This window comes from Pogoniulus pusillus, chromosome 2 (genome assembly GCF_015220805.1).
Source record: "Pogoniulus pusillus isolate bPogPus1 chromosome 2, bPogPus1.pri, whole genome shotgun sequence".
Taxonomy (NCBI): Eukaryota; Metazoa; Chordata; class Aves; order Piciformes; family Lybiidae; genus Pogoniulus; species Pogoniulus pusillus.
In genome coordinates this window covers 21,286,244-21,301,666 of record NC_087265.1, presented here as the reverse complement: position 1 = coordinate 21,301,666, position 15,423 = coordinate 21,286,244, and the positions used below count along the sequence as shown (strand labels likewise).

The following is a 15,423-nucleotide window of genomic DNA, read 5'->3' as shown; positions in this document are numbered from 1 at the left end:
AAATCAGAATCTTTCTCTGTTCTTCATAGTAGATGAAATGGTCACAAGATCTCATATGCTTTGATAAATGCTTTGGAAACATAGTTTAGTAGAGCTGCTTTTAGCATGCATGAATTAATAATGAGTGGGTCTTTGGTAAGAAGTTAACTCCACTTGCTCTGTGGAGCGTTGTTTTGCCATTTATAAAGTAGTTCATCAATGCCTGTCTGCTGAATCCGTTCTGTATTATCTGTGGGCAGTAATGTGTGGAGAAATTAATCTTAAAGGGAGAACAATTTCTTGGTACTGTTATTACTTTCACTTTCTGTAGATAAATGGTTGGCAGTGCTGTTATCTAACCTAGTGTCATCCTCTAAGTACAGCATAGTTTGTCTGGATGTTTTATGAAGTCCCTGAACTTGCTGACTTCTGGTGACCTGCCTCGTGAATGTGGGGCAGGCTGTGGATGTAGTCTACCTGGACTTCAGCAAAGCCTTTGACGCCGTCTGCTGCAACAAGCTCCTGGCAAAGCTGGCAGCTCGTGGCTTGGCCAGATTCACTCTGATATGGGTCAAGAACTGGCTGGAGCGCCAAGACCAGAGAGTGGAGCTGAATAGTGCCACATCCAGTTGGCAGCTGTCACTAGTGGTGTCCTCAAGGATCAGTGCTGGGCCCACTCTGGACCAGGAGATTAAGTCCATCATCAGTAAGTTTGCAAATGACACCCAGCTAGGAGCAGGTGTTGATCTGTTGGAGGGTAGGAGAGCCCTGCAGAGGGACCTAGACAGGCTGGATGAGTGGGCAGAGGCCAATGGGATGAGATTTAACAAGGCTAAGTGCAGGGTTTTACACTTTGGCCACAACAACCTCAATCAGCACTACCGGCTGGGGACAGAGTGGCTGGAAAGCAGCCAGGCAGAAAGGGACCTTTGGGTACTGGTAGATAGTAGGCTGAAGATGAGCCAGCAGTGTGCCCAGGTGGGTAGGAGAGCCAATGGAATCTTGGCCTGTATCAGGAACAGTGTGGCCAGCAAGACAAGGGAGGTTATTCTTCCCCTGTTTTCAGCACTGGTTAGTCCACACCTTGAGTCCTGTGTCAAGTTCTGGGCTCCTCAATTCAAGAGAGATGTTGATATACTGTGAGGAGAGGCTGAGGGAGCTGGGGGTGTTTAGCCTGGAGAAGAGGATGCTCAGGGGTGACCTCATTGCTGTCTACATTTACCTGAAAGGAGGTTGTAGCCAGGTGGGGGTTGGTCTCTTCTCCCAGGCAACCAGCAACAGAACAAGGAGACACAGCCTCAAGCTGTGCTGGGGGAGGTCTAGGCTGGATATTAGGAGGAAGTTCTTGCCAGAGTGATTGGCATTGGAATGGGCTGCCCAGGGAGGTGGTAGTAGACTGGGTGGCACTTGGTGCCATGGTGTAGTTGATTGGCGAGGGATGGGTACTAGTTTGGGCTGGACAATCTTGGAGGTCTCTTCCAACCTGGTTGATTCTATGATTCAGCATGTCATTTGTCAGCATGTTCCTGTTGCCTGGTTCTCCCATCACCTTTGAAATGTCTGAAATGACTTACACTGGTGGCCCCAGACTGTGTGATGGCCAAGTATTTGGTGTGAAAAGCAGGTTGTTAAAGAGCTGCCATGATGCAAAGAGGACTAGGGAGGAGCGGAGTCTTAATTCTAAGCAGAGTTAATCCTCTGACCATGGAAATGCCCAACCTTCTGCCTACCCTTGCAGTTCCAAGTGTCAAACCCTGTATGTTAATTCTGTGCAATTTTCCCACTGTGGTAAGCAGATTAATGTATGCTGGCAAGGAGGAAAATCTGAGAAAGTCTCAGCCAGGTCAAATTCTGTTAAGAACGAAATGGGAAGCTGTGCTGCCTCCACAGAGGCACACTCCAAAAGCCCATGTCACAAAGTTAGCAGCCATGCACAGGAAGATGTATTGTGTAGAGGCTTCAAGATTACTCACTTCAAGCAGGGCTATGTCTTACCTTGTGTTCTTGACTTCTGAACAGCCATCACTTTACCCATCTTTTCTCCCACACAGTGCCAGCAGGTTAGGGAAAACCACAACGTACTTAGACTTTCACCTCTTAGAATTTCTCATACCCCATGGCAAGCTAAACTCTGCTTAGGTTTTAATGGACTCTGGATGGCTCAAACTCATCGTTCTCATAAAATTACTAGGCACTTACTTAAACTTTAATATAAATGTGAAAGCAACCTAGATTCAGAGCTTCAGCCAAGATCTAAAATAACAGGTTTTCACTTTCCGTGTTGTCAGTTTGGGTTTTATCTAAGCTTTTGGTCCTTTCTTTAGGACTCACTGTTTTATTTATGTATAAAGTATGTGGAACTCTTGCTGCTGTGTGACTAATAAAATAATAATAATATGAATTGTGATTTTTTTTCATTGTAGAGTTTCATATTTTGTTGTTTCAGAATGAATAATTAAGTACTAATCTGTGAAAAGCTGTTTAAAATTATTTAAGAAGTGAGGGATAGTGCAAGCCAAAAGCCACATCTGCATCAGGTGTTTAACCAACTAATTACTCTGTAGGCTTTGGATTTTAATACTGTGTTACTGGGTTTAAACTGGCAGAGGAGAGATTTAAACTAGATGTTAGGAAGTTCTTTCCAGTGAGGGTGGTGAAAACACTGGCACAGGTTGCCCATCAGATTGTGGATGCTCCTTTCAGGTATTCAAGACCAAGTTGGATGAGGTCTTGAGTGACCTGTTCTAGTGGGAGATGTCCCTGTGTTGTAGTTTTTTTAAAGAGAGACGACAGAGATTAAAGTCTCAAATCAAATTGGAGAGAAAATACAGAATTGTATTTAGAGAGAATACAGCAATAGACATTACAAAGCAATTAACATGGCAAACCCCCTTGAAGTTTCCCCCATCCCCAAAAAACTAAATCTACACTCCCCAGAGCTCCAATCCTCCCCCCCTGCCCCCAACACCTCTGCCATCCAAGAGGCCTACTGCTTACATGTTCCAAATAAAGTGGCTCCCGCCACACACTCAGGGCAGGAGGAGGAGGAAAGGAGAGCGAGCTGACCTTGTTGTCAGTCTATAAAGAGATAGCAGAATTATGGGATTGGATAACAATCTTCTAGTCCCCAAAAAAATTTTAACCCTATAGCCTCAACCTGGGACACCCTGCCTATGGTGGGGTGTTGGAACTGGATGATCTTTGAGGTCCCTTCCAACCTAAACCATTCTATGATTCTATGTCTGAAATCAGGTATTTCTCAGCTGATGTGAAGTGTAACTGTCCAGTGCCTCACCACCCTTACATGGGAGATTTTCATTGTAATGTGTCCTGTAAGTCTGTAAATTTAATCTTATTTTCCCTTCTTGTCAAAACCTGCTTACTAGCATCCATATCTTAAAACTGCCTGTAACAAGTCCCTCTCCAGCTCTCTTAAAGCTCCCTTCACATGCTGGAAGGCTGCTAGAAGATCTGGTCAGGGCCTTCTCTTCTCCAGCCTGAAGCATCCCAACTCTCTCAGACTGCTGCAGCCCTCTGATCATCTTCAACAACCCCAACCAAGGCTACAGGGCTGGGGAGGTGTGTCTGGAGGGCTGTCTGGTGGAAAGGGACCTGGGGGCTGTAATAAAAACCATGAGCAAGCAGTGTGCCCAAGTGGCAAAGAAAGCATCCTGGCTTGTATTAGAAATGCAGTGTCCAGCAGGAGTAGGGAGGTGATTGACTTCTTGTAGTCTGCTCTGGTGAAGCCACACCTTGAGTGCTGTGTCCAGTTTTGGGCACCTCATTACAAGAAGGATGTGGAGGTGCTGGAGCCAGTGCAGAGGAGGACAAATCAGCTGATGAAGAGCCTGGAGAATAAGTCTTACAAGGAGCAACTGAAAGAGCTGAGGCTGGTTAGTGTGAAAAAGAGGAGGCTGAGGGGAGACCTCATTGCAGTCTACAGCTACCTGAAAGGACCTTGTGGAGAGGCTGCTGCTGGTCTCTTCTCACAGATCGTTAGCCAGAAAACAAGAGGGAATGGCCTCAAGCTACATCAGGGTAGGTTTAGACTGGACAGTAGGAAGATTTTTTTTTTCCCAGCAAGAGTGGTCAGGCATTGGAATGAGCTGCCCAGGGAGGTGGAGTCACCAGTCCTGGATGTGTTTAAAAGTTGTTTGGATGTGGTGCTTGGGGATATGGTTTAGAGTTCACCTTGTAGGGTAGGGTTCAGGGTTGGAATGGGTGATCCTGAGGTGCTTTTCCAACCTGAATATTTCTGTGATTCTGTGATCTTCTTGATCCTCAACATTTCTTCCTAATTTCCTCATCTGTCCCCTAACCAGAGGTGCTGACAGTTAGGGAAACGCTTTTCTTGTAATATTTTTTCCTTTCTAGAATCCCTGTGGTATTACAGATGGAGGTTGGTAAGCATGTGGATGACTTGGCATAAAACCCCAAACAAAAAAAAAATCCTTGAAGTGAAGCTTTGTACTTACTTATAATATTGAAGACATAGAATCATAGAATCAACCAGGTTGGAAGAGACCTCCAACATCAATCAGTCCAACCTATCTCTGAGCCCTAGCCAATCAACTATACCACGGCACCATGTGCCTCATCCAAGCTTTTCTTGAACACCTCCAGGGACCACGACTCCACCACCTCCCTGGGCAGCCCATTCCAATGCCAATCACTCTCTGTATGAAGAACTTCCTCCTAACATCCAGCCTATACCTCCCCCAGCACAACTTGAGACTGTGTCCCCTTGTTCTCTTGCTGGTTATCTGGGAGAAGAGACCAACCCCACCTGGCTACAACCTCCCTTCAGGTAGTTGTAGACAGCAATGAGGTCACCCCTGAGCCTCCTCCAGGCTCAACACCCCCAGCTCCCTCAGCCTCTCCTCACAGGGTTTGTGTTCCAGGCCTAGCTGTTTGTTTAAACATGACTAGCTGTTTGCTTAAACCCAGGATTTCCACTTTGGCACCCAACTTAAATAATTGTTTTCAGATTAGATGTTGCCTAGCTTGTCCAGAGAAGGCCACCAAGGCTGGTGAGGGGGCTGGAGCACAGCCCTGTGAGGAGAGGCTGAGGGAGCTGGGGGTGTGCAGCCTGCAGAAGAGGAGGCCCAGGGCAGATCTCATTGCTGTCTACAACTAACTGAAGGGAGGTTGTAGTCAGGTGGGGCTGATCTCTTTTCTCAGGCACCCAGTGACAGAACAAGAGGACACAGCCTCAAGCTGCACCAGGGCAAATTTAGGCTGGATGTTTGGAAGAAGTTCTTCCCAGAGAGAGTGATTGGCATTGGAATGGGCTGCCCAGAGAGGTGGTGGAGTCACCATCTGTGGTGGTGTTTAAAAGGAGTCTGTCTGAGGCACTTGGTGCCATGGTGTCAGGCATTAGGTGTTTGGTAATGGGTTGGACTCAGTGATCTCAAAGGTCTTTTCCAACCTGGTTAATTCTGTGATTCTGTGAGATGGAGAAAGGAAACACTTGCAGGGAACAGTTTTACTGGTACCCGTGTAGACAATTGTCACCTGTAAAACTGCTTTAGAAGCCACAGACATAATGGCTTGTTTGTACTAGTACCAGGCATTGAAATGAACTGTATGCTGTTTGGTTTGGGGAGGGGTTTATTATTTTTAGAGAGATTTAATATTTTCAAGCATTTTGATAATATTTTCCCTTTATTTATAAACATGTCAATATCCTGCTGAAACAGTTGATAAATAAGAATTGGACAAATCAAATGTTGACATTAGCAATATGAGTGCATATTTCAGAGCTGAAATTTGCACCAGGCAGGTCTTTACTGCAGTAAGCATAGTGGGGGAGGGAGCAGTCTTTCCTTAATCATTGAATCATTAAGGTTAGAAAGGACTTCTAAGGTCACTGAGTCCAACTGTCACCTCAACAGCTCATGCCCACTAAACCATGGCCCAAAGTGCTATGTCTGCATGATTTTGAACACTTCTAGGGATGCTGACTTCACCATTTCCCTGGGCAGCCTGTTCCAATGCTCGGCCTCTCTAAGTGCCAGCTTCCTCTGTGTTTAGGATGGGGCCCAAAGTTGCATCATCAGACTGTTCACCTTGCCTTCAGCAGTGCGCTGACTTGAAATAGAATGCTTACAGTTACCTTTTGGGTTGTTGGGCTTTATTCTGAAGTTCCCAATTCACTGTGATTTGTTGTTTTTATACTTGTGGATAACATCAGTTTTTGATACTGTACTCAAAATGGAGATCAGGCTTCAAGTCTTAAAATATTCCGGGGAAGAAGCGTAAATGTTGGTTCCAGTATTAGAAACACAAATCACAACAGAAGGGAATAGCCACTGAGCCGTTCCTGGCTCCTGCTGAATGGACAAATCATGCTCCCTTAATTAAGGAGTGATGTTATCACTCTTCATGGATAATGGAGCTGAACATTGCTATCATCTAAAATGAAGTCTGGGTAAAGAAAAAAGATTTCTTCCAGTGTGACAGTTTTGATCTCATTGCTGTGGTGACTGTGAATAATGTGTCATCAGATTTCTTGCTTCTGTATATTCAAAAACACTCAGTTTATTGTCAACAAATGTCACAGCTTTTGCTTCTGGAAATGCTTGAAGTAAGGAATGTTTTTTTTTGTGTGTCTGTAATTAACAACTCAAAATTAGTAATTTACTGTAACTGCAACTCTCATTAAAAAGGGACTTATCTGGGGCTATTCAAGGGTAGACTTCTGCTTCGAGCTCTGATTTTGTTCCTTCAGTAAAGTTCCAGATTTGTAACTTTAATTCATACTAATTAAAACAGGAGTAGTCTCAGGCTAAAAATACTACTAAATATTGAATATGTGGAGTATGAAATACTGCTCAAATGTCGCAGAGTCTCTCATGTGCTTGGTAACACAACACAGTGTTTTGGAACATCTTACTTTGTTTTTTTCTGTTAAATGCTTTTCAAATGAGAAAACTTAAAAAAACTATATTGTGTCCTAAACTGCTTATTAAAAAAGATGCTGTTTTTTTTTCCCCTAATATTTGAAATTTCACCTTAATTTATGAGTAGAACATTCTAAATGGCCATTAAAAAGAAAGAGAGAAGAGTTAAAACAAAGTTCCCCTCCTTCAGCTACCTCTCTAAGATGATACTGGTGGCTGTTGAAAATTTAGACAAAATCCTTTAGAATCAGTTACTTATCTTGCAGGATATCATAGAATTGTAGAATCAGTCAGAGGTGGAAGGGACCTCAAGGATCAAGCCCCCTGCCATGAGCAGGGACACCTCACACTAGATCAGGCTATCTAGAGCCTCATCCAGCCTGGCCTCAATCACCTGCAGGAATGGAGCTTCCTCTATGTACCTGGGCAACCTGTTCCAGAGTCTCACCACCCTCTTGGTGAAAAATTTCCTAACACCCTGTCTGAATCTACCCATTTCTAGTTTTGCTCCATTCAGTCCTATCACTACCTGACATCCTAAAAAGTCCCTCCCCAGCTTTCTTGTAGGCCCCCTTAAGACACTGAAAGGCCACAATAAGGTTGCCTCAGAGTCTTCTCCTCTCCAGACTGAACAGCCCTAACTCTTTCAGTCTCTCCTCAAAGCAGAGCAGCTCCAGCCCTCTGATCATCCTCGTGGCCCTTCTCTGGACACCTTCCAACACATCCATATCCCTCTTGTAAGAGAGGCTCCAGAACTGGATGCAGTACTGCAGGTGGGGTCTGACCAGTGCAGAGTAGAGGGGGAGGATCACTTCCTTCGCCCTGCTGGCCACACTTCTCTTGCTGCAGCCTATGCTCTGTTTGGCTTTCTGGGTTGCAAGAGCACACTGATGGCTCATATTGAACTTCTTCTCCACCAGCACCTCCAAGTCCCTCTCCTCAGGGCTGCTCTTAAGCCGGATGTAGTTTACAGGCAATGAAAGTGAGGTTTGACAGGGCTCTGGGCAACTTGATCTAGTTGAGGATGCCCCTGTTGGCTGTGGAGAGGGTTGAAGTAGGTGACTTTTGGAGGTCCCTTCCAACCCAGAACATTCTATGATTCTGATTAATCACATCACCATATGAAATATGCAGTGGGAAAAGAAAGACTGTAGCACAGTCTTGTGATGAGAAAACCATTAAAGGAAAAAATGCAAAGTGATTTAGGAGATGTAAAAAAAAAACCCAAACCAAACATTAAAGAAGATCTAAACTTCTCAATCAATTATCATAATCCAGCTTCTTTATTCCTGCAGAAGGATTAGGGCTTTTTTGCTGTCAGTTATCACTCTGGTAATTTTTCCAAAGTAATTTCCTTTCATGTTAATTCATCCAAAAAAAGGCACGTGATTAGTTAACAAATAATTTTTAGAAGTGCAACATGCAATTTCTTTAAACAACAGGATGCAGAAAGTGCTGATCTGAGGTGGCAACAGCCAACAACCTTAGGTCAGCAACATTTTTAGGGGGGAGGAGTTGGAATTCAAGTCAATTAGAACGGGAAATGCGTCCAGGAGAAGTAACCTGTTCCTTAATGTAAATATTTGGGAAGTTGCCTCAAGCTTATACTTAAATGAGTAAAAGGAGGGTTGTTGTTGGTGGTGTTTTCCAGATAGATAACAGTTAAGTTAGTGTTTGAATAAGCTATTCAATGCTTCTTTTATTTTGCTTTTCTGTAGACAAAACATGGATGCACACTCCTGAAGCCTTATCAAAGCATTATATTCCCTATAATGCAAAGGTAAGATAATATAAATTTGTTTTGTCCTCTTATAACATATGTTCTATATTGATTCTTAATTTGACAATTACAGAGAACACTAATTAGCCAAATGAAACAGCAAAGGAAAACTTAGTAATTATCTCTAGTGCAGATGAAAAGTCTGTATTTCTTAAGTAATGGTAAACTGGTTTTGTTCTGAGCTGTCTGTCTGTTTGGTAGTGTTCTAAGGTGTTCCTCTTCTGCTTGATCCTCTTTTTTTCCTTTTAATATATGCTAAAATAATTTAACATTAGGCTTCATGCTTACAGCCCTATGGAAATAAAAATTAGGAACACAAACTTCTTTTGAGCAATAGCAAAGCAGTAAGTAGTGATCTTGTCTGCTGGATTTATTGAAACATGAAAACCTCTGGAAATACATGAGATAATAATAGAATTTTTGTCCAGTAGAAGTAAAAGTGTTGCTCATGATTTCCTATCCTAGTTATCCCAGAGTTTTGCAGTGGTATTTTAAGTGAAGAAGAGGTTATCAGAAGTAGTCACTATGGGGTCACCAAGGGGTAGTTGTGCTTGACCTGTCTGACAGTCTTTTTACCTTGTCATGGCTGGAGGGGAGTGCAGTGGAAGTGGTCTACCTTGACTTCAGTAAGGCTTTTTTTTGTCTCCCACAGCCAGGCTTAAGAAGTGTGTGTTGTGTGATTGGACAATAAGATGAATTGAGAACTGGCTGAAGGACAGTGCTCACAGAGGTGTGGTCAGTGGGGCAGAGTATAGTGGCTAGAGTGGTGTTCCCCAGGGATCAGTACTCGGCCCAGTTGTGTTCAGCATCTTCATCAATGACCTGAACAAAGAGACAAACAAGACAACTGGGAGGAGTGGCTGACATGCCAGAATGCTGTGCTGACGTTCAGCCAGACCTGGGCAGGCTGGAAAGAGGGACAAGGAACTACTTGAGAGAGTCCATCAGAGAGCTACAAAGAGGTGATGAAGGAAGGTGGAGCATCTACCTTATGTGGGAAGCTTGAGAGAGCTGGGGCTGTTGGGCTTTTGCCGGAAGGAGACTGAGGAGGGAATCTTATTAATGCCTGTAAATAGCAAAGGGTGAGGCTGATGGAGGATGGAGGCAGATGCTTCTCAGTGGTGTCCCATGGCAGGACAGGGAGCAATGAACACAAATAGGAACATGTGAAGTTCCATGTAAATATAAAGAAAAAAATCATCGCTCAAAGGGTGACAGAGCATTGGAACAGGCTGCCCAGAGTGCTTGTGGAGTCTCCTTGTCTGGAGAGATTCCAAGTCCACCTAGATGTGTTTCTCTGTTACTTACTCTACGTCATCCTGCTCTAGCAGGGGAGTTGGACGAGATGATTGTCAGGTCTTTTCCAACCTCTACCAGTCTGTGATTCTGTAATGAGTCTGGTGACATCTGTTCACAGGAAATGCATCTTCCTAAAAAAACACTTGAGAAGATGGATTGCTAAAATAGGAGGAGAGAATACAACCGTGACCAGTGTTCACTCTGAGTGAACTGAGTAATCAGTTACCTTACAGGGGTGATGATAATTCAGAAGGGCTCCACCATGGGCTGTTTTGGGTAAAATGTCTTGTACAATTGGTATTTTTTTATATATATATATATATAAAAAAAAAGAATATATTTTGCAGGCCAGGGCTCAGTTTCCTGTACTGGTATTCCATGGTGTTGTGTTTGCAGTTTTCTACTGCTTGGTATTGCCACAGAGTGAGCCAAGTGTTTGTAGTGGAAACTGGAATCTCCTCCTGCTTATTGCCAGGCGCAGATGTTTTTCTGCTGTCTGCTCTCCAGCTGAATTTTTGACCAAAGTATTTTTTGCCATTTAACAATATAGCCTTGCCATACACCTTGGCTTTTATATTGCTGTTTTTCAGGGGAAGGGTTACTAACTGCAGTGAATGTGCCATCTACTTAAACAGAAAGCTGCAGCTATGAATTCTATTAATGCACTGAATAATGTCCGCTCCATTATGGCCTTTATTTGGAGAAAGAAGAACCCTCCCTCATCTTTCATGTCTCATCTTTCTTAAGAGTGTAAATCATGAACAGATGTCGGTGGTGGAAAAAAAACCCAATAAAGATGTTGGTGATGAGGTGGTGATCACTGTAGAAACAACAACTTCAACAGCTTCCAGGCTAGAAAAAGGGATAGCAAATTTCTCCCTCAAGGAAGTCTATTCTGAGTCTTACTACAAAATCTCAAAAAAAAAAAAAAAAGTCTAGAAAAGAAAAGTGAAAAAAAAACCTTTCCTTTTACTGAGGCTAATATATGCCCAAGTGCCCTCTCCAATTCTGCTCTTGTTTAATGTGGAATCTGACTTTGTAGACCATCCTCAGCCTCCTGCTGTTTCCCTTGTGGTCTGTCAAAATACTTGGAGGAAGCTGCCATGTGCTACATAGCAGATGTGCTTGCAAAAAAGTATTCCAATTATTCCTGTTTTTCGTTTGAATCATCTTAACAAATATTATTTGGGGCTATCACCCCTGCATCTGGGTCGAGGCAATCCCAAGCACCAATACAGGCTGAGCAGTGACTGGCTTGAGAGCAGCCCTGAGGAGAGGGACTTGGAGGTGCTGGTGGAGAAGAAGCTCAATATGAGCCATCAGTGTGCTCTTGCAACCCAGAAAGCCAAACAGAGCATAGGCTGCAGCAAGAGAAGTGTGCCCAGCAGGGCGAAGGAAGTGATCCTCCCCCTCTACTCTGCACTGCTGAGACCCCACCTGCAGTACTGCATCCAGTTCTGGAGCCTCTCTTACAAGAGGGATATGGATGTGCTGGAAGGTGTCCAGAGAAGGGCCACGAGGATGATCAGAGGGCTGGAGCTGCTCTGCTTTGAGGAGAGACTGAAAGAGTTAGGGCTGTTCAGTCTGGAGAGGAGAAGGCTCTGAGGCGACCTTATTGTGGCCTTCCAGTGTCTTAAGGGGCCTACAAGAAAGCTGGGGAGGGACTTTTTAGGATGTCAGGTAGTGACAGGACTGAGGGGAATGGAGCAAAACTAGAAATGGGTAGATTCAGACAGGGTGTTAGGAAGATGTTTTACACCAAGAGGGTGGTGATACCCTGGAACAGGTTCCCCAGGAAGGTGGTGAAATCTCCATCCCTGCAGGTGATTTAGGGCCAGGCTGAATGAGGCTCTGGACAGCCTGATCTAGTGTGAGGTGTCCCTGCCCATGGCAGGGGGTTGGAAGTGGATAATCTTTGAGGTCTCTTCTAACTCTGACTGATTCTAAGATTCTATTCATTATTCCAAAGCAAGGGAAGAATTAACTCTACTCTGTAACTGGACTGTAAAAGGTACTGGATTTCCACATCTCTGTTTTTATTGAGACCTGGCATAAGTGTGTGCAGTTTTTATGAGGTTTGCTGGCATGTGCAGACATAACAAGCTTATTAAATCTAGGGGATGTTTTCTCCTCAGTTCTCAAGTGCTGTTTTCATTAAGTCTTGCAATATTTTTCTCTTCGAGAGGAAAGCATGTTATCTCTTAGTGCCTCATTTGGGTTTTGGAGAGTTTTGATTTTTAACTAAAATAGCCCATTGATATAATTTCCTGTAGCTACATTGGGAAATCATGATGAAAAACTCAGAAAGCATTCATAAAATAAGTATTGAATAAAAATCCCTGATTTCTCCCCCCAGAATGTTCACATTGTTCCACTTTAATTCCATAATATTCCATTCATAGAACTTTTCTGTTTGTTGGGAGGAAAAGACAACACTTTATCTGATTTATTTCAGAAGGTAATTCTGTGAGTGAAGAATGACATGTTCAGAAAATCTAATCAGTTTGATGGAAACCAATACCAGAGATGTTCTTTTTCCATGGGCAAGTGAGCTGTGCTCTGCTACATAGTTCTTTGGAGTGCAAATTACCATGGATGGAAAATGTTTTTTTTTTTTCTCTTCTTCTTAAATGAAAAGAGCAAAAATCTTTTCTCTTGGCACTAACCTTCTGAGATGACCACCAAAAAGAAGGACCTTAATGAAAACAAGGGTGGGATTTTGCTGGCTTGATTCCTAAGATACCTTTAAGGCTCAAAGGAATCTTGTGGATAAAAAGCAGTTGCAGTTGCCTTTTGACTTATTAAAAAGTCATGGTGAAGTTCAAGGAGCTCTGCAATAAAGACAGCCTTTTATTTTCCCCTACAAAGTGGAGAGGACTTTTTAATAGAGAATTAGCAATGCCTTGCATCTTTTAGGCCATAGATCCCCGTGACCATTTATGCCAATAATCTTCTTTGCAAGAAAACAGGAGCGGAGTTGTTTCTTATGGAAGTAAAACCCAAGAGCCACCGATCTCGTAAGGATGCCCTGAGGGAGCTGGACTAGTTCATCCTGGAGAAGGGGAGGCTCAGGGCTGACCTTACTGCTCTCTACAACTACCTGAAAGGAGGTTGTAGCAAGGTGGGGTTGGTCTCTTCCCCCAGATGCCCAGTGATAGAAAAAGATGGCACAGCCTCAAGCTGCACCAGGGCAGGTTTAGGCTGGATGTTAGGAAGCAGTTCTTCAGAGCAAGAGTGATTGGCATTGGAATGGGCTGCCCAGGGAGGTGGTGGAGTCACCATCCCTGAAGGTATTTAAAAGGAGGCTGGAAAAGACACTTAGTGCCAATGCTTTAGTTAATTAGAAGACATTGGACTCTGTGATTTCAGAAGTCTTTTCCAACTTGGTTAATTCTGTAATTCTGTAAACATCTTGATTCATTTTCCCCTTTTCAGCATACCCAATCCCTGTGGTGCTTGGTAGTTTCAAATTTGCTGGGGTTAGGCACGGTTTGAATATGTGGTATAAATTGGTGGGGTTCAAGGGTTTTGGGGAGGCCTTTTGAGATTGGTGAAGGGTTTGAGGCTGATTTGTTTGTTGTTTATTATATTACTGTTATTATTTGGTTTGGTTTGTTGGGGTTTTTTTTTTTGGAGAAGGGTAGTGGTTAAAAATCTTATGTCCTCAGTCTTGGTTTTGCTGAAGGCACTGGTGCTAAGACTCCACGCGTTTCAGTATGCTCCAGAGGTTAAATCAGTTTACAATCCTTTTTCCCCTTGGCCTTAATCACTCAAAATTAGTGACATAATTCTTACTCCAAACAGATTATTAAGAATCTTGAAAGTATATTATCCAGTCTTAGGATATAGGACTCACTTAGATGTAACAGCATGGCAATTTTCTTGTTATCAGGATATAAAATACCAATGCAATTCATAATTTCTCCTTTTTTGTCTGGTTTTCTTTCTTTCTTCTTGTAATGCTTCATAACTAAGAACACGTGTTTGTGTTATTTTTCCATACTGTAAGGAAATAAAAAAAATGTCCTTAAGTTAATTCTCCTGATTTTAGGAGAGTTTCCTTTCTCCAAAACAAGTGTGTGATCAGAGCTTTAGAACAGAATCTGACCGCAGCCTTAAAAATGGTCTCATTGTTGTCGTCAGGTAACTGATTCTACCCTGAGGGTTGCTAATAAAAAGTTACAACTGCCCAAACCAGCAATGTTTACTGTGTGGCTCTGTAGTAAATCATACGTGCATTCCCCTTTAGAGTCACTTGGCTGTTCTTGGGCTTGTATCAGATCTCCACACGCACATCTTCCCGTGTTGCAGAGTGGAGGTTCTGTGTTGCAAGCCTGGTGTTTATGTTGGCTACTAATACACTGTGGAGTCAGTAGCTTTGACCTTACAGGAAGCCGAAGAGCTACTGTTTTACAGAACAACATGATGGCAGAGTAAAACCTTGGGAGTTTATTTTCTCAGCAGATGGGCTGGCTTTTATAGTGCTGAGATAGCTGCTGTCCTGGTCACAGAATTATCAGATGTAGTGGTTTTGGGAGTTACCCATCACACACAGAGTGAATTCACCCAGATTAGACTCAGTTGGCTGGAAGTTAAGGAATGAAGCTCAGCACATATTTACAATATATACAATATATTACAATTATTTACAGCTATATACAGTTAAAATACAAATTAAAAGTAATATGAAAACACATTACCCCTCCCAGCAGCCAGAGTGCCCAGCAGGGGCTCCAAACCACCCTGCCACTTTCTTTCCACCCCCTCCCTTATCTCGGAATGTTGCTGTCACATGCAAGGTGAGTTGGAAGAGGTTGGCATGGGGAGTTAAGAGACAGAATGATTAGCTGGAAAGTGTGCAGGGTCAGACAGAAGGGTTAATGCAGCAATGGCCAGGCAGAGACTGTCTTATCTATGTTTGTGTCCGTGTTTTTGTGTGGTTCAGCAGAGTGAATGGGTAATAGAGACACCATCTTATTTTCCTTTTTCACAGCTAATGATCTAATTTCTTACCAAAATATTCCAATTGGCCTCAAACCAGCACATTGGAGTTGCAAGGTATTTCGAGAACATCTAGTTCCAGCCTCCCTGCCATGGGCAGGGACACCTCACACTAGATCAGGTTGCTGAGAAAAACATCCAGCCTGGCTTTAAAGACCTCCAGGAATGAGGCTTCCACCACCTCCCTGGGCAACCTGTTTCAGTGTCTCACTACCCTCATGCTGAAGGACTTCTTCCTAATGTCTAATTTAAATCTCCCTTCCTCTAGCTTGGATCCATTCGTTCTGTTCCTACTCACCACCCTAAAAAGTCCCTCACTCTGATGTTTGCTGTGGACTTTCTTTAACTCTTTTTTGTCATATTCATGGTTATGATTCTTAATGAGGTCTAAATTTGAAACTTTGACAGCAAATAAGCAAAGCTCTCCCCACTCCAAAAAAAGAAAAAGGTGTTCAACTTCTC

The 15,423-nt window shown here is 43.2% G+C and overlaps 1 protein-coding gene across 5 annotated transcripts in view; it reads left to right on the top strand.

The window, feature by feature from the left end:
• GULP1 (GULP PTB domain containing engulfment adaptor 1) overlaps positions 1 to 15,423 on the top strand; it is a 252,540-nt gene that overhangs the window by 129,501 nt on the left and 107,616 nt on the right. For all 5 annotated transcript variants that reach the window (XM_064158063.1, XM_064158055.1, XM_064158039.1 and 2 more), the window contains one exon: positions 8,600 to 8,661. In XM_064158063.1, coding sequence (XP_064014133.1) covers positions 8,600 to 8,661 — 62 coding nt within the window. The remainder of the gene's footprint in view (positions 1 to 8,599; positions 8,662 to 15,423) is intronic.